The sequence below is a fragment of the Balaenoptera musculus genome, chromosome 9, assembly GCF_009873245.2.
Source record: "Balaenoptera musculus isolate JJ_BM4_2016_0621 chromosome 9, mBalMus1.pri.v3, whole genome shotgun sequence".
NCBI lineage: Eukaryota > Metazoa > Chordata > Mammalia > Artiodactyla > Balaenopteridae > Balaenoptera > Balaenoptera musculus.
This window is the reverse complement of record NC_045793.1, coordinates 3,062,173-3,083,991: the sequence shown is the minus strand read 5'-3', so window position 1 is coordinate 3,083,991 and position 21,819 is coordinate 3,062,173. Positions and strand designations below refer to the sequence as shown.

Sequence of the window (21,819 nt, the reverse complement as noted above, 5' to 3'; positions counted from 1 at the left end):
ATCACAGTCCCTATTTCAATCAGCCTTTGGGATTTGATACGGTACGCCTCGCCACCTGGTCTATCACAGCACGCCAGGACGAAGTTCCTTTCTGGTACCAACTTTTGCTTTCCCTGGTGTTTACAAATGCCTCATTCCCCTCCTTCTCACCTGTCTTCTTCTTAGCTTTCCATGTACCTTTTGCTATTTCTTTCCCAGACTCTTCAAAGAAATGCAATGTGCTGGCTCAAAAGCATGTCTCCGGACCCTCCTCCCTCCAGGGGCCAGGGCTGGACTCGGCCTGGAGCGTGGGCCAGACCAACAGAGCACGGCGGGCGACGGCACGCGGCCTCAGCAAAGCCACGGGGGAGCCAGCGCCATGCTGAGCAGACGCGCTCCCTGGAGAGGCCCGGGGCGGGGGCGTGGGCCCCCCAAGAGCCACGGGGGCGGCATTCTAAGCGGTTCCTGCAGCCCAGCAGAGCCCTCAGGTGCAGCCTCCTGGGGGCCAGGGCTCTAGCCACCTGCTAAGCCGCTTCAGGACTTCCAGCCCACACAGGAACCACGGGGTAGTAAGCGTCCGTTGTTTCAAGTCACTGAGTCTCGGGGGAGTCGTCACACAGCAAAAGAAGACGAACGCAGTGTCACCTCCGCTTAACACGGTCCAGCCCCTCCGGTGACCTGTCTCCTCCACCCCGTGCCGTCCCTCCCGGAGGCCGCCCCCCGCTCCGGGGTTGGCCGGTCCCTCTCCACCCACTCTCACGCCTGTCTGGACGGCCCTGCACCCTCACCCTCGGAATCCCTTCCCAGCTCTGGGTCACGCCCCACCCTTGGCCACACCCTCCTCTCGGCTGGCACGGCACGTTTGTAAGAACGGCACACGGCAGGCACAGTTTTTGACTGGGGGAGTCCGAAAATATCTTCATCCCACAGTCCCATCTGACTGACGGACTGGATATGGCATCCCAGGCTGGGAATCTCGGGCTGCCTTTGAGAGCCAGACACCCGCCCAGGTCCCGCTGGTAGCCTCCTCAGCCCTGAGCCCGGGCGGCCCTCACACGCTGCGCTTCCACGGCGGCCCCAACAGCGCCCTCTTCTCTCCTTTCAATCTGCAGAAACGCCCTTCAGTTGTAAGCGACCTTCTTTCAACTTTCTTGCCTTCATTTCCTCTGTTCCCAAACTTCTAGGATTTAATTTTGGACCTCTCAAACTAACCCTTTAACTAACAAACAAAAACAAAACCCCCCAAAACCAAAAGCAAACCTCTTCTTATCTTTGAATTTTGTTCCACTTTTTTTTTCGGGATAGTTTCTAAATATCATTACCCCCTACACTTCCATAATTAAAAAAAAAAAAAAAAGTCCACCGTTGTAACTCAGACAGGCGTCTCCTCCCCTGCCCCTGGCGACTGCCCTCCTTCGCGTGCTCAGCGCTTCCCAACCAAGCCCCAGCCCAGCCACCTCCCCGGCCTCCCGTGCCCAACATCTCACGGCCAAACGCGCACCTGCCCACGCTCCACACGCTCTCAAGACGATGGGGAGCAAACTCCGGTTCCTACAACGTGCCAGGTAAGTCCGGTCTTGGAAGGGACGGCCTGGCCTTGGTCTCCGGCCGTCCATGCCTCCTGGACCCCGACCCTAACCCCGGCCCCAAGAGTGTGCTCTCCCTCTGCCGCGCCCCTTCCGCAGCCCCGCGGCCGTGCCAACGCCACTCTCTCCACTGGGACCCCTCCCTCCCCTGAACTCTTACTCGGCCTCGGCCTCACAGACGGGGTCCTCTGCTTAACAAGCACCCGCCCCGGCTGGCGCCTTTCCCCAGGCTCTCCCGCACCCAACGTGCTGTTCACCGCCACCTGAGCGTGCGGCTGTTCCTCCACCCGTCTCACGGTTTCCTCGCTCCTGTTCAGTCACCAGCGTTCCCTGCGTCTGACAGTGTGCCTGGCACGCGGCGGGGGCTTAAACACCAACAATGCTTGCAGGGAAGCCCACTGAAGATGCATCTGAAGCACACAAACTCATGTTTTTAAAGAAAATTGGACTCAATTTTGATTTGTGGCACTGCAAGAGAAAGTGTTTACTTTTCCTTTTCTTTAAAGGCCACTGTGCAAACTAATAAATCAATCAACGGACTCAGTTCCACACCTGGGCTAGAAGACTCTGAGGTCCCTTCCAACCACTCGCCTTTGGAGAACAGAGATGACACAGGTACATGTAAGTCCAGGGTCCCGACCCGAGGGCACCAAAACCCGATCTTCTTCCCACACCCCCGGTTATACACAAGTCATCCGTACCACTCAGAATTTCAGGACTGAAAATAATCTTAAGAAAGTCCAACCTTTTCCCCTTACAGTTAGGAAAACTGAAGCCCAGACAGCGGATCTGCCCAAGGTCCTGGGGGGTGTTAATAAAAATGCCCATAACACCTTCAGATATTACATGTATGTGTATATGTATATGTATACGTATCTGCATCTCGGTAACCTTACCCTTTTCCAGGTGGCCAGCAGCTGTTTGTCAGACATCTGCTCTGGATAATCCGCAACTGCGAACACACATCCCAGTAAGAAGCCTTCTTCTGGAACTAGAATAGAATCATAAAAAGTAAAGTCCCAACCCCATGAATGTGTGCACAAAACATAAGCAAGCTCATTTTGCAGAGTTCACTATGAACGTGTGAAGCGAGTCACGCCTGACCATCACGTATCCACCAGTACGGTGAGGACCTCGGGCACACTGCTGCAAACATAGCTGCTCGCCTGTCTACGTCAAGTGACCGAGAACATGAAACCAACGGCTCCTGCCTGGGCACTGAGCATCCCGAGCTGGTCCCTGCGGCGGCCTGATGTTCTATGGACGCCAGTGTTCACCTCAGGGTATGGCGTCCCGAAGTACCAAAGAAATCTAACTGTTCCGTCCTCGTAACTACCTCCTCTGTTAGGTAACGAGACCCCCATTCCCCGTTTTCTAAGCGTTATTTTGGCATGAATCCTTACCCTACCCGCAAACACTCTCCAAGTAAGTACGAGACTTTTGGGAGAAGAAAAAGGAAGAAAGCACATTACTAACTCTCTACTGCTGGGTCGTGTCCGAACAGCTGGTGCTGCGGCTGGCACGGCAGGGCCTGGGGCGCCTGCGTTTGCATCTGCTGCTGGTGCAGGCGCTGGAGCTGCTGCAAGTGTGCGAGCTGGTGCTGCAGCGCCTGCTGCTGCGGGGGGAACTGAGGCTGGTGGGCCTGCGGCGGCGGCCGAAACGGGTGCGGCGGCGGCGGCGGGTAAGGCTGCTGCTGGAGCTGCAGGGCCTGCTGGGGCGGCAGGTGCAGGACGGGCGGCGGGGCCGGCGGCGGTGGCGGCGGCGACAGATGCGGCTCCGGGGTCACTTTCGCCTGGCTGAGCAGCGCTGCGTTCGCGTGGCCCTGCTGGCCGTGGTTCACCTGCGGCTCTAAGGTCTTCGTCGGAGCTGCGAGGGACTGTAAGATCTGGAAACAGAGATCAGGCGAGGCGGTCAGCAGCAGCTGCTGGCGGGCGCTCCCCGCCCTCGTCAGGAGGGCAACGGCACGCCCTACACGCCGTCAGCCAGACGTTCGCTAACCGCACGGTGCAAACACAACCGCCGTCGTCTCCTGTGCACTAGGCATCGCCAGTCTCAGTGAAGCAGATAAATTCATATTGTGAGACATCTTCACCAAAATGTGAAACTAACCTAAGTGAAATGGAATAAGCTGATGAGTGAAAGTTGACCGACACAAGCTCAAGTGGCTGACGTGCTCTAGAGCAGAGGGACGGGTGTCCGGCCACACTGACCTCACCGGCCCCGGGGCGCGGCCTTGTCCCTCTGGGGCCCCCTCCTGCCCGGCCACGAAGGCACCGGCAGCCGGAGAGCCGGACCCAAGCCTCCTTCCCACAGCTGCCGCTTCCCAACGGAGCAAGGGGTCCGGCAGAGGCAGACGGAAAGAGCCCAGCCGAGTGAAGGCACGGGACACAAGCGGCCCTGGAGAGCAGCCGCCGGCCCCTCCAGTCTGCGGTCGTCCTGCTCTGCCACAAGGACAAGGGGCGGAAGAGACACCAGCACCAGGCTTGCTCGCGTGGTCGACCTTCCCCCAGCTGAGAGCCCCTCAGCACAGCTGGTGCACTCGCCTTCCTCAGAGGTGATGGGAGCTCCGCACGTGGGACAGAACACCTTAAGCTAGAGAACCGCCGCCAGCCAGCCGGGGTTGAGTTCACCCTCCCTCCCAGGGACAGGAGTCGGCCGAGAGCTGAACAAGCTGCAGGGCGGGAGGGGGCAGGACGGGGAAGCAGGAGACACCAGCTCGCTGAGCGTCAGATCGCCTGTCATTTTACTACCCTGCGCAGCGCTGGATGTAACAAAAGAAACGTGTCATATGATGAATCTTCCCAACATGCTCAAGTAACAAAAATTGGAAGCCAACTTCCCATGGTCAAGGAATCCAGTAACAAACAGATTTTACCAAAAGTCAATCGATACAATTTATCCCTATTAAAACATCCTTGTCATTTAAATAAAACTCCAGAAATGCAACTTTCACATAAACCAAAAACCTATACAAAAATCTCAAATATGTTTTTGACATGTGTCTGGCACTTAAAACAGACTCCAAAACATAAAGGTTATATAATTTGCAAGAGTAACAGACTTTGGATTTAGTGGTGAAACAAATTAAAATTGAAATAAGTTAAACTCAAGGGTTTGAGTACATCTGTCTTTGAATCACCCTATAGGTAAGACATCTCTATAAGGAGACTCTTTGGGTACTTCAAAAACTCCTCAAGTTGAGCTCTGAACAGGAAAAAAAGTTTTCAATACGTTTGTAATTAACAGGATAACTAGTTCTTCTCTATGCAAGTATTAAAAAATACCCAGGAAAGTGGAGGGAGAAATGAACCCCACCACATCCCTGCCCAAGTATACGGAACAGCCTTTGGGATGAACATTTCCATAAAAAAGCAGGCGGGAGTGGGGAGGAGACCCTGCTTGGATATCTGCAGATAGGCCACGCGCCCACACGAAGGACGCTGGTCTGGCGCAGGGGTAACGGGGTCGGGGTGGGAGGGAGGTGTCATCACTTTACAGCCTGTGGCGCCATTAAAATGTAAACTTTTGTCCATATATTACTTTCTCACCCCCAGAAGTAAACAGCCTGCCCGTCTGCCGTCGTGAACAGGGCTGACCTGACTGCTGCCCGGGGCGCATTGTTGCTGCCCCCCAGCTCAGGGGGCTCGTGATGGCGTCAGGTGGGCCGCCAGGAACGCCCGGGGCCAGGACCCAGCTGGAGGCCCCTTCCGTGGCGACCACGATCTGAAGGGGCTGGGGGAGGCCAGGACGCGACAGGGGGGCAACTGAGAGCAGACAGAGATGCTGGCAAGAGCCCAGCCGGGCTGAAAGGCGGACAACGGCCTGGAAAGCCGTGCACGCACCTGGCCAGCCCGGCTGGGGAGCGGGCACCCCGGCAGGCCGGGGGGGTGAGGTGCCCCTCAGGACACCGTGCACACTCATCAGACGGCTTGTTCAACCCTCTGATCTGCCTCTGGCTGAGAACCTATGTTAGTCCTGAAGAATCGAAGAGGAAAGGTTCTTAACTGCTTGAGCACGTAATTCGCCACATGCAAACTACAATTTTTAGTGAACGTCGAGTCTGAATCCTTCCCTCCTGGTTGTCACAGTCATTATTTAAACGGCTTAATACCGAGAGCCACAACGTTTTACATAAAACAGCATGACACACACCACACGGCTCCTAACCTCCAGAAATTTGCAATTTAAACAGGAGTTTGATGGTTGCTATGTTTCCTCAACCCCCGATCTAATTTTAAACCAAATCTTTTACTTCTAACATTTCCAAGATTCATTTTCTTCACATCTAGCAGCAAAATGTCCTAGTGTTCTGACACTGCTGAAGAACCCTCAGAGGATCTCTTCGTAAGGGTTCTCGTTAGTGATCAAAACCATTCCCTCGCTAGAACTGGTCCCGCGTCTGCACGCGGCTGAGTAGATCAGGTCCGTCTTCTGCGGAGGTCTGGCCTGCAGGACGATGCAAAGGCAGAGATACGCCCAACCCCCCCCCCCCCCCCCCCCCCCCCCCCCCCCCGGTGTAGTCAGCATTTCCATTTCCAATGAGGTGAGTTTACCTCTACATCCGAATGGAGGGAACTTGGGATTTAAGTCAACATCCACTGTATCTGAAAACTGCGGAATCCAGTAGAAATGGCCAGTCACTGATCCGTGGTGCTTTCCACCCGCCAGTGAACGGAGAGCACCGCACATCCGTCCTGTTCCCACTCCTAGATCCTCAGCTGAGGAGGTGGAAAGAGGCTTTGCACACCGGCTCCTGCATCCTCCCAGCGCCCACGTGGGTCTCCGCCTGCCAGCAGGGCAAGCCCCTTGGACGGCCCAGGTCGCCTCTCCAGACGGGCTGGCCCTCCAGCCTCCCCCACCCCCAATTTCTGATCTTCTCTCCGCTCTGCCTCTGGCCTGGCATCCGCATCCCGCCCTCCCTGCGTGCTCCGGCTTCCGACCACCTCCTCGCTCCCCCTGAGGTCCCTACAGAGCTGGGTGCTGACAGGCGGGCCCAGGCGCCCACAGGTGTGCCCACTCTTTCCTGGGCTCCACCTTCCCCCCGAGCCTTGGTGACACCGTCGGGCGAGGCCTGGCCCTGCCATTCTCTGACCACCTCACCTCAGGGGCCTCCTCCTCCTTCCCTCAGCCACTCACTGCCAATCACCCTTCAGACTCAAACTCACCTCCCGGCCCCGCGGGTTAACACAAAGCGTGACGGGCCGGAGCTCGGGAAGGCTGGCGCGTGGGAAGTGAGCACGCGGACGGAGCCCCACTCCACGGGGCGCAGCTGCTGCTCAGCCCTGAAGGACGGGCACCGTCCAGACTTCAGATGCCAGCTCCGTTCTGCGACACCCTCCACTTCTCAAGGCAGCCCAGAAACCCCATCGTCACGGACAATCTCACGATTTGGGCAAACAAATCAAATTTAAATTGTCTGGGCCAAACTAAACGTGTTGAGCGGAACGCGGCCCGTCAGTGACTGGTGCGTGACCTCGCTCTCCGCCTTCATCACCAAAGCCACCGCACCCCCAAAACTGCTTTCCCTTCCGGGCTGCCAGGTACCCGTCACCGCGGGGCTGCTCTCCACGGCCCCCTCCCCGCCTGGGCCAGACCCCACTGGGCTCACGCTCGCTGACGGCCCAAGCCGGGGTCGCCAACTTACACTGGCTCCTAACCGGCTGCGGTAACACGTCTTCCCAGAATCTCGGGTCAACTGTCGGAACCTTGCCCCCGAAGTCCCTGAGCCCCGTCTCCCCCCACACACTCTGCCCGTCTTTCTCTGATGCCACCCCTCCGGCGTCTCAAGGACCAGGCGCTATCAGCTGGTCACTGGGAACCCGAGGGAGGGAGGGGAGGAAGAGCACTTTTCATGCATCTTCAACCAATAAAGACTCGTTAAAACCACCCCCACCATCAGACTCGATTGTGGTGCTGCGACTTGTGATAAGCAGCAGCTACTGGCCCCCCCCGACCAGATCCCCCAGTGGCTCCTTACACGGAAGAGAAGACCCTGCGTGTCAACCTCCACCCACTCACCTACGTTCAAGCCTCACTGACCCTCCTCCCTTAGAACAGGGGCCCCAACGCCCCGTGAGGAGTCGGGCCGCGCACAGGAGGCTTCATGTGCCACTGCCCATCGCCTGCGCCACCCCCCCCACCCCCGTCCGCGGAGAAACTCTCCTCCACGAAACCGGTCCCTGGTGCCAGGAGGGTTGGGGACCGCTGCCTTGGAACACGGCAAGGTCACGCCTACTCCGGGGTCTCCACAGCTGCCGCCCCTTCACCCGCAGCTCTGCCCTCCGTCCTGCCAGGGCTGCCTGGAGTTGAGTCTCCACTTAACTTAAGGAGCCTCCTCCGCCAGCGGCCCTTATAATACACGGCCCCTTGTTACTGCCTTCCAAACACCTATGCTGACCGTCGGTCTGCTCCCCCTCAAAGGAGGGCGGGGGCCCGTCTGTCTCATTCACCACCTTGCCTCCAGGGCCCACAAATACGCAGACGGGGGCCAAAACACCACCCGACCACCTTCTCTCCGTCTTCAAGTGGAAAACGTTTACGAAAACTTTCAAGGTCCATCCTGTACCAACAAGCTCCAATCACAAAACTGTACATTAAAATTAAGGCTTCGTCAACGAATGAAATAATTTACGTTATGCTATTTGTCTACCGTGAAGTTCGGTATAAGCAAACAAGGAACAGCTGGCAGACTGCAGGCTTCTCTTTGCTGCCACTGCTAATGAAACTGAGCAAGAGTGGAAGCCGTTGTCCGGGACAGCGCCCGCCACTGGCGTCCTGGTGCCAACTCAGCAGAGTCAGGTCTCCAACTACGTGCCCGCCGTCACCCTCTCGTACACGGAATTTATGACACTGAAATACGTATATGCGTAGGTATACACAGATAGAGACTGTAGGACACGCTCTCAGGCAAATAAATACTGCTTGTAAGCTACTTGTCCTGAAGAAGCAGAAGACAATAAAATAAATATTTGAAAAGGCTGTAAAATCCAGTATTTAAATCTTCGTTTTTCAAAGAGTGACTTACGTGCGCCACGTTGGCAGGCCGGTTGATCTGCTGAATGTCAGCACTGTTAGTGATGTTTCGCAACGTCCGCACAGCTGGACTCCAAGCGGCTATCATCTCTGACCTTTCGGAACTCTGGAGGTTTTGTCCTGAAGCCATTAAGTTACCGCGGGCCTCGGGGGGCAGGATGTTCCCTGGGACCGGCGGCACGTTGGCACACAAGTTAATTAACCCGGGCTCCTGGCCGGGAGGCAGCCCGCGCTTCGCCGCCGCCAACTGCGGGACCTCCGCGGGGGTCCAGTTTAAATTTCTCTCTTGTTTTTCAGGGGACGAATCTGAAGAATCGTCAAACATCAATTCCCCTTTAGACTTTTCAGCGTTCGATTTGGGTGAAAACTGCTGGTCCCCCGAGGGGGAGCCTTCCTGAGAACTGGCGGGGCTCGACTTCTCGTCGGTGCTGCCCTCATTCTGGGAATCTTGTTCCTCATTTTCCACCCCCTCCTCGTCCTCGTCCTCCTCCTCTTCCTCTTCATAAACGATGAGACGAGGGTGGTAAAGTGCTTCGTCCTTCTTCGTCTTCTCAGATATGCAATCCAGGACCCAGTCGGGCGTCACGATTTTAATACTTGCTCTCTTTAAAGCACATTCATATTTCTCCTGCGGGTGAAGCACAAACACACACAAACAGAACTGCAAGTTTTATCAGATTTCCTAGAAGTATGCACTCGAAGCAAGAACTTTAGGAGAGGGATACAGCTCCTGTTGTTGCCACTTTACCCAGAGGAGAAGCTCACATCCCTTTTAGACAGAGAACATGAGACACAACGAACCGTGTATCAACGGTCATAGGACGGCCTCAGGTCTGCCGAATCAGCTTTTACAAAGGCAACTTTAGATAACGCTACGCACAGCTAGGAATCCTGCGAGAGACTCTCAGGAACGCAAGGCGGCCTGCCGTCCAATCTGGTTGTCACTGACTGCCGCTCTGTGCAAAGTGTCCCTGAGGACGGGGCACCTTCAGGGCCACAGGCAGTCCTGGGAATGCGGGGACGCTCCTCAGTCAGGTGGGCGAGTGTTTATCGAGCTCATTCTACCTAAGACACAAAGGCCGCAACGATTCTCTGACCTAGTGAGGCTTCTGACTTAGTTCTGGACGGAAGTTAAACATGCAACGGGAATACAACAGAAACCCAGCGCGAAGTCCCGCGGGCACAGGGCAGGGAGGCCTCGCTGCACGGCGGGGTCTGGCAGGGTCTGGTGGGGGCAGTGAGCTGGGGGCACTGGGCAGGGGCGCTGACAGGCAGGCAGAGGGCGCTCCTGCGCGGTAGAGGGCGGAAAGGAAGGAACGCCCGAGGGAAAGGGAGACGAGCAGGGAATCTTAAACGAGAGTTACGTGATAAAACAGCTTTAAAATAAACAAGCTTGGAAACATGGCTCGGTTAACCGACAGAGTCTGACCCACCTGCTCTAAAGCCTCGGAAAACAGCAATTCTCGGGAAAACACATAATTGGGGCCCTACGCTAAGTCCAATTCCTGCTGTTGGCAGGGGGCCGGGCTGGAGGATCCGAGGGTCTCTCCCCAGCTCCACCTTCAGCCTTCAGCGGGGGTGAAGTATTTACACCCAGAAACCAGCTCCCTCCTCCAAAGACTAATCAACCTACTTTGTTTTTCTATTGATTGTTATGAAATTCCTTCATTCTCCTCAATTTAAAACATTTAAAAATTCAAGAATACAAAGGATAGTTTCATCATGCCATTTACATATTTTCTCCATAAATTTATCAAAAAATGCAAAAAAATGAATTTGCTTTAAACATGACATTTATTTTTTGTGTGTAGTCAGCTAGTCTGTTTGACAAATCCACTCTATTCATATGCTGCCTCAAATTATAATTTGACTCTTCAGAAGTACTCACTCATAGTTTTAAAAGTTATAAAGACTTCATTCCCCTTAAAGTAGCTACCTAAAATCAAATGATTTATTTTTAGCCATAAATGAATACTGATATAAAAAGAAACCCTACACTATTTAACCAAAGAATACTACTTATCTCTTAAATTGCTATGTAAAATATAATTTTTTACTCAAGTAGATTTTAAGATTCACCTCAAATTTTCAGAGCCTCCGCTTGGACTGTGCAGCTTACTAAGTTACAACCAAACTCATGGGCTGACAGGTTATTTTCTTGTCGGGAAATGAGCATGAGGAACAGCACACATTTACGGGCTGCCTCTGCTTCAAAGACGCCCTAGAAAGGGACCCTCTTGGCAGGTGGGTGTGTCAGCCTTCCACACCCCCTCGCCCAGGCCCGGCCACATGCCTCCCACCCCTCCTGTGAGTCAGTGCACTCAGCTGAAACATACACAGCGTTGATTCAGACTGAAGGCAACAAAAAAAGGAGGTAGTGACTGACATGTGGAAACATGAGCTACTCAAAAGACTTTCCTACTATAAATAGGTTTAATTCTCAAACTTATAAATAATTGTTCATGGAAGGAAAAAAGCTTGATTTCCACACAAGTCGTTCTCAAACTTCATGCACCTCAGGGTCCCCGGGCTCCCCCTTCCCTGGCAGGTTCTGATTTACTAGGTCTGGGGCAGGCTGGACAGCCTGCGGTTCTAACAAGTCCCGGGAGGCTGATGCTGGTGACCTGGGACCCCACCTGGGACCCCAAAGCCCTACGGCCCTCCAGTGCTTAGAGAGAAGAGCCCTGTGCTTAAGGAGATAGACACAGTTTTAAATACTCCAGATTATTAAGAAGGACAGTACACTGAGAGCTTCACCAAATGCATGTTTATAACTATCCTCAGTACAAGCCTTTTAAAAAATTGTGAAGAGGACTAATACGTATTTTCACAAAAATGAACTGAAGTTTCAGTGGACATGAAAGGAAACTCTTAAGAGATTCAAAAAACTGTCCTATTTTCAACATGAAATAAACCCAAATTTCTTTGTATTTAAAAGTCACATCTGGCTCAAAACAAAATTTATAATCATCTCACGTCCTTTGTGGAATGAAGCTGTGTATAAATAATATAAACTAATGTTGTCAGCTTTTGTAAAACGGAATCCAGTTAATTTAAACGAAGTTCAAAGAAGACATCTGATTACTGGGAATACTTAAATCACATTCAAAAAAGGAGAACGTACATGGGACGCTTACCCCCTTTGGTTCTGGAACAACCAGGTGCGTGCACTTCTTGTCGAGAGTCAGCTGGCAGCCCCCGCCATGGAAGGTGAGCATGGCCCACAGGGCGCTTCTGTCCTCAGGGGACACCTGGCAGGAACCAGAAAGCAAGCTTTCATCAGGCAGCTCCACCTCTGCTTACCTACTTGCTCACTTTATGATTAAAATACACTGTGACATCATAACAATTTTGCTTTATCTACTTTCCCCCTTACTGAATGAAATTAACCTGAGGGTATTAGTGGGAAAAACAGATGAGCTTCTAGCTATTTGCTTGTTATAATAAAAACTTTTACTCCTATCGTAAGTTTTATAATCGTCACTTTTTTTGCCTTGTCACCAAGTAAACTGAAAAATACTTATATCCACACTCCAGAGATTGAATGGAGGATTATTTCGTTCTATAACAAAACTGATAGGAAAAAGAACTAGTACACCACTCTATCTTCCACCTGTGTCATTTTTTAAAATGTTTAAATACAACAGTATCAAAATCATATTTAAGGAACTCCTTAATAATTAATGGATAACAAATAAATACTAAGTATGAAATGGATAAAATAAAAGGTAAAAATACAGTGGTGCGTAAGCTCAGGGGAAAACGTAAGTATCAAACACACAGAAAATAAGGCAAGCATAAAAGGAACAATTCTTATGCTTGCTGAGCGATGAAGTGGAGACTCCAGATGGAACGGCTCACGTGGTACAACAGGTTTCACTACAACAACCGACCAGCTACCATTTATTGCCTGCCTCCTCTGTGCCAGGAACTGTGCCAAGGGCTCCGCGTCCACCCCTAATCCCCGTGACCCGGTGGTGGGCTGCACACTCACAGAAATGACAGCTAGTAACTGGAAACCCAGACCCGGCTCCAAGCTGTATTTTCCCACTGCTCTAGACTGCTTCTCTAAGGGCGGTTACGACCAAACGTAATTACTAAAAAATAAATTTTAGCGTCTCAGAGACAAAAGAAACATTTAAGAAAAATAAAGGTGTTAATCCTAAGATAATCCTGTAAGTCAATTTTTTTCTAGATAACTTATTATAAATTGTGAATTATGGTTAAGACTTCTGAACTTTGTCTCAAGTTAATTTTTTTAAAGTGTTGACAAATAGCATGTTTTTTCCTTGTTAACTGCCATTATTCAGCCAGCCAAAAATCTAACATTCTATAGCTACTCTCCATTTTACAAATATTCCCAGAAATTATTTTGCATTCCATACTACTCTGTGAATACTAACAAGAACACATTAATTTTACAAAATCACTTTAAAAATCATTATTTTATCTCTCTTTAATTTAGTAAGGCAGTGTCACATTTCAGGATACTGGATCAGAAGATGTTATTTTTCTTAGAGACTTTCACAAAAACATTTATATCCTGCAGCCTTTGGAGGTGAGATTTAATTACGTGATAATACAGATTACTCTAATGAATCATTACATAATCTTTACTTAAAACGAAAGAAAACCCATAATCTAGATATGCCTTTATCACAAAGACTGGTCACCCATCAGTTAGGTATTATTTTTATTTCACTGACGGCAGTAACTCTAGTCCTGTACCCTGCTGGCCTGGGTCCTGGCCCGGGTCTCAACAGGGCACAGAAGTTGCTGTGGAAAGAACATCACATCGGGAAGAAGGGAGGCCTGGAATGGACACAGGGCCGCCAAACTCCAGCTAAGAGCAACTCGGAAAGCCTCTGAGAACCAGGTTCTTCGTCGGTGTACGTTTGGGTCAAACGACTGAACGTGCGTAACCAGCTCATTCAATGAGTCTGTATCAGCATAACTAAGAATGCTCTTTCCACACCAAAGTGTTAATGATAGTTACCTAGTGGTGACAGGATTATGGGGACATTTTAATTTTTATACTTTTCTGTATTTTCCAAATTTGCAAGAGCATTAATTTTATAACTGGGGAAAAGTTTTTCTTTTTTATTAAAAAGTAATCTTCCTAAACTACAAATCTACGGTCTCAGCTAAGAAAGCCTAGATGTCTCCTCAACACCTTACGGCTAAGGTCTGGAAGTTTCCAGGCGGTGTGTCGGGCCTTCCTGATCTGTGTGTGCCCCGCCCCTAGCCTCAGCTCAGCGCCCGCGGCCCCTGCACTCCCACAGCAAGCTGCCCCTCTGAATGCGCACCACCGTCCCGAGCAGAGGCTACACCTCCACCCGCGTCCCTCTCCAGGAAAGGCTTCCCTCTGTGCCCCGGGGGCGCCCTCCTTCTCCAGGTCTCCCCGCCAGATGCTCCTGGCCTGCGGCTCCACCAGCTCCTCCTCGTCCCGCCTTGCTTACGAGCTACCACCCTACCGACTGGAGCCTAGAGTCTCAGGTGAGAATCAACGTCCTCCACTTTGGTACCTTCGATAGGACCCAGCACAGTGCCAGGCACATGGGTAGGCAGTCAAGAAATATTTGTTGATTGAGATGCAGAACGGAAAGGGCTTTGATCTCTTTAGTCTTCGAGATTTAAACGAGGACCCTGGCCAGGCTCTCCATCGGACCCGCGACCTACCCAGCCCACCACAACAGAGGTCTCAGCCTGCATCGGTACCGGCTCAGAGGAAGGCAGGCGATGTCTGTGCTTCCCAACTTCTGCTGGCACAAGCTCCCTTCCCTACCTCTCCCTGGAGAGCTCTGGAAGACTCCAACAAAGAGCTCCAGCTTGTGTCAACACCCTGACGGGAAAAGACAGAAGGTCACTGAGAACCGCCGAGCAAACAGTCCTCGCACAGCGCCGGAGCCCTGCCGTGCGCACGTGTGCGTGTGCAGCTGCTCCAGAGGCCTGCTGGGTGCCAGCTAACCGTCGTGATCGTCCCTCCTGGTGCTGCTCCCACACCCTGCACCCGCTCCACCTCCGCGTATGTTACAGTCCCCTTCTGGACCGGGCCCTCACCCGAGGGGGGAACCTGTATCCTCATTTATCCGCACCCCTGGGCGTTGTTCCTGTCACAAAGCATCCTCACGTATTTGGTGAACCGAAGTCCTTTAGCTGCACACTGAACATACGTTTGTATGTCTCACAACTGAATTCACATTTTTTAGCAACCACAAAATACTAGTGTCCCCAGTGCACTTTTCTGAACCAGCGCTTCTTCGTATGAACTACTATCAAGTAAAGCCTTCCCCAGTCTTAGCTGAACAATCTTTATTCAAATAAAGCAGAGCTTTCTTTTCACCGTCACGAGTGGCGAACTGTGAGAATAAGTGCAGTAACTGACCCATAAAGATCATACCGACTCTGATTGTTATTCCTAACGAATGTACTTAAAAGGCTATAAAATTCTGCCAGAGCGCTTGCTGCGTCCGCCTTGGTCCACTCCAGGCCCAGCCGCTCCCCACCCGGAGAAACACCTGCAGCCGGGCTGCTTCCCAGACGCCCACGCGTGCCCCCCCTGCTTCCTTCACGGGGTCCCCGTTCTCCTCCTCCACTGACCTCACCTGTAGCTTCTCAGCCCAGAACCCCAGGTCTACCTAGACCCCTAAGCCTGTGTGCCAGCCCACAGCCCTGCGATGCCGTCTTCCCACTCCCGGGTCACCGAGCAGCGCGGAGGGGCACCAACTGTCGCTCCGCACTGCTCCCTGGGGCCCTGCTCTGTCCCTGCAATAAAACCAACCACTACGTCTGACTTCACTCTCCGTCCCTAAGCATAACACCCCTCCTCCGGTACCACCTCTGTCTACTTCCAAGTCCCCTTTCTCCCCAGATCTCCCTAACCCCACATGTTACTCGAGGCTCTCTTCCTATCTGCTCCCCTCTCTAGCCCCTCTGCAACGAAGCAGCAGCTCTCAGCCCCTCACGCTGTATCTCCCAGGCCCGACACTCGGACAGTGAGGGGCTTCAGTCCGACTTCATCATCTTCCCTCAAAAGTCAGGTCCTCTCTGTTTCCCACGTCTGGCGATGTTCCTAACTTGGAAAAGAAAGTCATCTGACTAGTGGCCTCCTGCGGAGCACCCGCCACAGGCTCTGCACGCAGAGGTCCACTGTGAGCACCGGCTCCTCTCTGCACAGCTTCCCCAAGTCCCCAAGACCTTCCGATTCCCATCCGTTCCTTAGGTCCACGCCGTCTTCTTCTACACGGTGCTAACCTGAGTCCAAGTCCTCATCTCAAGTCTAAAGACTGTGACTGTCCCTCCTGCCCACATTCCCATCCTTACCCTGCCCTCTCTGTCCTGCTTAGAGCTCCCAGACCAGTTCCACCTACAAGATTGCAGGTGATGTTAATTTGTTTTTTTCCTGTGTTTTCCAAATGTTCTGACGTAAACGTCTGTGTTTGCAATCCAAGATTAAATATGTAAGAGTGAAACAGCCGGCTACTTTATCGAGTTTCCCGTATTCTCTGCCCGCCTGCCTGCGCGCTTGTTCTTCTCCCCTCCGCCCAGCCACACGGCCTGTTCTGAGGCCGGTCCCCTCGCACGAGCCTCTGTGCCCCCATCCGGCTCCGCTCCAGTTCTGCCTGTCGTTTCAGGCCCCTCACATCTTGCCACCTCCACCAAGGCTTTCCTGATCCCACGGTCTACACCAGCGCCACCTTCTCTAAACTCACACCCCAACACCCGTGCCCCCGATTTAGCACATCCTGCATGTGTGCCATGCGCACTAAAACTGTAGATGTTAAGTGTACTGCATAATAACCTGTTACATATGCCGGAACCTTTGTTAAATGTAATCTCAGCTCCATTTCTCTCCAAGACTAAAAGGTTCTCCAGTGCTAAACTCATAGTTAATATTTAATCATGCCTAACCCCTAATTTTAAACCCTGTTTTAAATTCACATGCTCTTGATGTTCTTTTTTATTTCCTGAGTCGGGTCCGCTAAGTACCACGTCACTATGACCTTGATCCCAGAAAATACCCACAGGACTCCCTGCCCCGGCTTCTTCCTCTCTCTCTGGATAGCGGGCTCTGAATCATGTACCCAGAAATCCAATCAGTACAAATATAATTAAATGCAAAATTTACATTTTAGCCACAGTACACTGTGTTTATGCATAAGGAATAATAAAATATTTTCATTTAAAAAACTTTTCTGATATTTACTATACATTTGGAACATACAGAGAAGTATAAACAATAAAAATTACATGTAACCACAGTATCCATCATGAAAAGATTTTCATCTTAGCCAACTTTAAAGATCATCTAAATATACATTTATAGCTAAGATGTGAAAAATGCTGAAAAATACAAATACCAATAAAATTCTGGTTCTTAAGGGGGAAAAAAGCCAACTTTTCAAGGATCTCTATTAAATCAATGTAGCAAAAACAAAAAGAGAGGATTTTATAATTTTAAAGAACTTTCAGAATTTACAAGAGACACAAAAACACAGTAACAAAATTAATTTTACTTATTGCTTGGACAGAGAAGGGAACATGGTGATACCGTTTGTACGAAAAGCTAAGTCTGGCCGATAATCTAACAATATTAAACTAATATTACCTGGTTCCATAATCCTCTACTACGAAGGTGTAAGAAAAAGGCAAGATTATAATCAAATTCCTTTTCGTCTCACCTAATATTCTTGATACACCCCTTTCTCAAAGGCTTCCACAGAGATGGAAGACTAAACGCCTTCTCAAAACTATCACCTTAAGAACTACAGACAGGGATGAGGCCTATGAGGTCAGAGAAAATGGGAGCCCTCTAAACTGTGCTTTTTCCTGCCCAATGGCTACTACTTGTTCCATGTAATCTAAAAAGTGCGTTTAAACCAACACCAACTTGATTTTTCATAATAACTGTCTACAGTTTGAGGGTTTTTTACCTAGGGGGTTGAGAGGACAGAATACCATAAAAGAATATTAAACATTCACTTCTCACACCACCCAGAATTCAATGCCATTAACATTTTGGTCCCTCTTACAGATATTTCTTATACATTATATTTGGTTGATGTAATACTGTACATAACTATGTTATATCCTGCTTTTTCCCCAGTTAAAACATTCCCCATGTCTTTACATATATTCATAAAACAAAATTCACAACTGGCTACATAGCTAGATTACTATGTAAGTGTACAGAACAGGTTTCTTAAACATTTCCAAATCGTGGGTCATCTGATTGTTTCCAAATTTACCCTCTTATAAATAAAGCTGCGCTGAACACCTTTATGCATCAATCTGCCCTCATTTCTATCAATTTGGGATAAACTTCTAAACACAAGAGAACTGCAGGGGAAGCAGAAAGACTATTTTATGGCTCTGACCCGGCTCAACTTTTCTAGGAAACCACTGCACTCCTGCCGGGGGAGGGGAAGCTTGTCTGAAGCTCCGCCAGCACTGAATATACTGTTACAAATTTGATAAGCAGAAAATCTTATCTCAGCGCTATTAAAAAGTTCACGTCTTTGTTTATAAAGTGTATCAAATGTTTTGTTATACTTATTTGTAATTCCTCTTTATAAAAAGTTGTAAATTCATTTTTCTGCCTTATTTACTGAGGTCTTATTTTTTTCTTTTATTGATCTGCATGAGCCCCTTATTTATTAATAAAATTCTCTGCCTTTATTTCTGAATGAATTTTCCTTGTCATCTTTTAATTTCATTTTTACTATGTTTTCATATTCAAGTTTTAAATCTTTGTAATCCTTTAGAAAGACCACTTTCACCCATTAAAGCTCTAAATCTTAAGATTAAGTATGAATATTTAAATCATTTTAAGTGTGTCATAAGGTCACAGTGAATATGCAGTTTAGTAAATAACACTGGTTTACAAATACATCATAAATCCGATCATATAAAAACTCAGAACTGTTATGTGTAAATAACACAAGACTAATTGTACTATGCTTACCTGAGAGAGGCAGGCAGTGATTCCAAAGAAAATCTGACATGACTCCGGAGAAAAGCCATTTACTCTGTTTTACAGTTATTAAGATTCCAATGAGATGAGATTAACGCAAGCTCTGTTTCACTAAGAGACATTTCCTATTGGCCCGTTTGGACATTGCCCACCCTCTGCTTCCCATTCAATCCATTTAGGAAAGAGACAGACTTAAGTTGACCAAAGAAGAGTGCAGGGCAGACTGGAAAAAAGAGAAGTTGACGGCACAGAAAGAACTGACAGGTTTTCCGTAAAGTGCATTTTCAAATCCAATCTCTCCACTTATATCATCAATAAAATGGGCATAACATACTCATGGAAAAAACATCTAACTATATACACATATATAAACACACACATGCCTATACATGTACACAACCACACATGGCATGGTGATCATTTTAAAAGCAAATTGAAGGTCTTAAGTTTACTTTAACATGATTACTCTGTCACACAACAGAATCTTTCGTAAAAGAACGTGACTTCTAGTTTTATTACCATCATGAACTCTGTGAATTTGGGCAAGACAACCCGGAGCTTCAGTTTTCGCTTTGTTAAAACAAAAGTCAGAATACGTAACTCCCAAGATTCTTCCCAATTCTAAAGCTCTGACTTTCAAATTCATTCCACACGTTTTCTGAGAGCTTACAGAGTGCAGACACTGGGCACAGGGCTCTCCATACGCAGGCATGACCTCTAGGTGCCTGTACTTTACGGTCTATTCAAAGCAAGCATGACTTTTTTAAGAATCTGGAGTGTCTAGAATTCAAAAGCGGTAAAGTATTACTTCTCTTTCCCTACAGGAGAAAAGTACACCTCCTGAGACAGGTGAATTAAGAAAAAAGATCAGACTGAAAATTCTATTGCAGTTTGGAAGTCTCCTACACAGGTCTGAGAAAACCTCATAGAGATTCGGGCCTGCTGGGCTGCCCTGAGCTCTTCAGACCCCAACATCACGCCTTCAGCCCCATCATCCAAGCTCCGTTTCCATCCTCCTACCTTAGTTCAGGGATTGCCTACTTCCAAAGACTTGGGGAAACATGAACAAAGGCTAAGAGTGTGTTGCCTAACCAAGTCTCAGGAGTTCTCTTTCTGTTCCTTTAACCTTCTTTGGGACAGGCAGTAAGAGCTCAAACAAAATGACAACTTCTCAGGAAATCCTTGCGTAGAGAGTACACGAGCCAGGCCAGGAAAAACTAGCCTCTTATCCTCAAAAACACCCCTTCCACTCCCAGTCTTTTTTCACCTGTGCTTGTAAAGAAAACAAACAAAACTCAAACTCCTAAAAAACCAAAGCCAAAAACAAACCAGGAACCAATTTCCTTTAACTCTTTAGACTGTGGAGGAGAAATCTTAGAATTTTTGAGCTGGAGTTGCCAGAAGTTCTGCACATCCTCTAAGAACTGCTTAGAAGGAGGTATTTTCTCTGTTTATTTGAAGTCTCCTATAAATACTTAATACAGGAAGATTCCCTCCATCTGCATCGATTCAGCAATAAATGCCTGGCAGAGCCGCACAACACGGTAAATAACATCTCCTCTGCCGGGTCTAACGCTAGAACATCATGACCGCACAGTATCAGGCACCTTAACAGAAGTGATCTCCAAAATCAGATTACGCTTGGAATGACCCTGCAGGGAAGCGTCACACCTCCAGGGTGAAAACAGCGACTCTGAGGCCTAGAACACGGAACAGCAGGCTGCAGAGGGCTCACTCCTGCTTCCAGCACAGTGTGTGTCGTGTGTGTGTGTGTGTGTGTCAGTGTGTGTCGTGTGTGTGGGGGGGGGGGTCAGTGTGTGTCGTGTGTGTGTGTGTGTGGGTCAGTGTGTGTCGTGTGTGTGTGTGTCAGTGTGTGTCGTGTGTGTGTGTGTCAGTGTGTGTCATGTGTGTGGGGGGGGGGTCAGTGTGTGTCGTGTGTGTGTCGTGTGTGTGTGGGTCCGTGTGTATGTGGGGTGGGTAGTGCCAGGGCCACACTCAGGAAACGCTGAATGAACCAACACGTAGTGCGGGGCAGCTCCTTGGGGGCAGGAACGAGGCCCTGTCGACCCCACTGTTTTCAGAACTGGGCCCACAGCAGGTGATCAACATGAGTTCTGAATTAATAAACCAATGTAATTAAAAAGAATAACGGTGCATGATATGAAACTAAAAATGTCTTGATGTTCTCTTCTCCAATTCATTTTTCAAACCATTCATGATTTGGTTCACACAGCCTTAGAATTTTAGAAATAGTCCATCTAACTAGACACCACAAAAACCATCTGTTTCAAAGATAACAGAACTGAAGCCCAGACCAGCCGAGATCCTAAAGCCAAGTCGCAGAAGAACTAGAACTTGGGCCTTGGGTCCCAGCCTAGAGCTGCTTCCACACAGCTGGTCCCCCACCCCGCCCCGGCCCCCCAGGGGTGATGACAAGAATCAGGTACATACAACTGGACACAGGATGGAAAGAGCAGGGATAGAGTGAACACAACACCACCTCCCCTGACTAATGAGTCAGTTCAGTAAGTGATGACCACTTCAGTACTAAACCCATCCTTTCCCTTCCCCCTTCCCCAAAGAGGATACGGCAGAAGAGCTCCACACTGAACGGACAGAATCACCCACGAAGGCTGAAAAAGAAAAGATTAACGCAAATCAAAACACAGTTCCAGCTCATATTCAAAATATCATCACGTTACTAGTGCTGCTCCTAGAAATTAAAGGCTCTGTTACAACTGATTACACAGCATCCAGATTACAATCACGAGTCTTCAAGTAGCAGAAACATCAGAGTGGAACATTAGTTATTAGCTCCCAAGGCAAAAAGCCCAATTATAGAAGGAAACACTACCAGATCTTAAAAAATTATTATGTATAGAAATTTATTTATTTTTGGCTGCGCTGGGTCTTCGTTGCTGCGCGTGGACTTTCTCTAGTTGCGGCGAGCGGGGGCTACTCTTCGTTGTGGTGCACGGGCTTCTCATTGTGGTGGGTGGCTTCTCTTGTTGCAGAGCACGGACTCTAGGCGCGCGGGCTTCAGTAGTTGCAGCACGTGGGCTTCAGTAGTTGTGGCTCGTGGGCTCTAGAGCGCAGGCTCAGTAGTTGTGGCGCGCGGGCTTAGTTGCTCCGCGGCATGTGGGATCTTCCCGGACCAGGGCTCGAACCCATGTTCCCTGCATTGGCAGGAGGATTCTTAACCACTGCGCCACTGGGGAAGTCCCTGGAAATTTAAACTGTAGGTTTACA

General features: G+C 49.7%; 1 protein-coding gene and 1 long non-coding RNA gene across 6 annotated transcripts in view; one reads left to right on the top strand and one right to left on the bottom strand.

The window, feature by feature from the left end:
• Positions 1 to 21,819, bottom strand: part of PAXIP1 (PAX interacting protein 1) — a 47,891-nt gene that overhangs the window by 19,297 nt on the left and 6,775 nt on the right. For 3 of the 4 annotated variants that reach the window (XM_036862826.1, XM_036862823.1, XM_036862824.1), the window contains exons 3-8: positions 21,160 to 21,203; positions 18,562 to 18,625; positions 11,735 to 11,848; positions 8,590 to 9,225; positions 3,042 to 3,450; positions 2,462 to 2,556 (exon numbers count right to left, since the gene is read on the bottom strand). In XM_036862826.1, coding sequence (XP_036718721.1) covers positions 2,462 to 2,556; positions 3,042 to 3,450; positions 8,590 to 9,225; positions 11,735 to 11,848; positions 18,562 to 18,625; positions 21,160 to 21,203 — 1,362 coding nt within the window. The remainder of the gene's footprint in view (positions 1 to 2,461; positions 2,557 to 3,041; positions 3,451 to 8,589; positions 9,226 to 11,734; positions 11,849 to 18,561; positions 18,626 to 21,159; positions 21,204 to 21,819) is intronic. The other variant, XM_036862825.1, reaches the window with a different exon arrangement.
• On the top strand, positions 1,387 to 3,033 carry LOC118900466. Of its 2 annotated transcripts, none has more exons than XR_005021159.1 (4): positions 1,387 to 1,544; positions 2,072 to 2,180; positions 2,472 to 2,535; positions 2,633 to 3,033. It is a non-coding gene; the product is annotated as an uncharacterized LOC118900466 (long non-coding RNA). The 2 variants fall into 2 exon arrangements; XR_005021160.1 differs by having other exon boundaries at positions 1,883 to 2,180.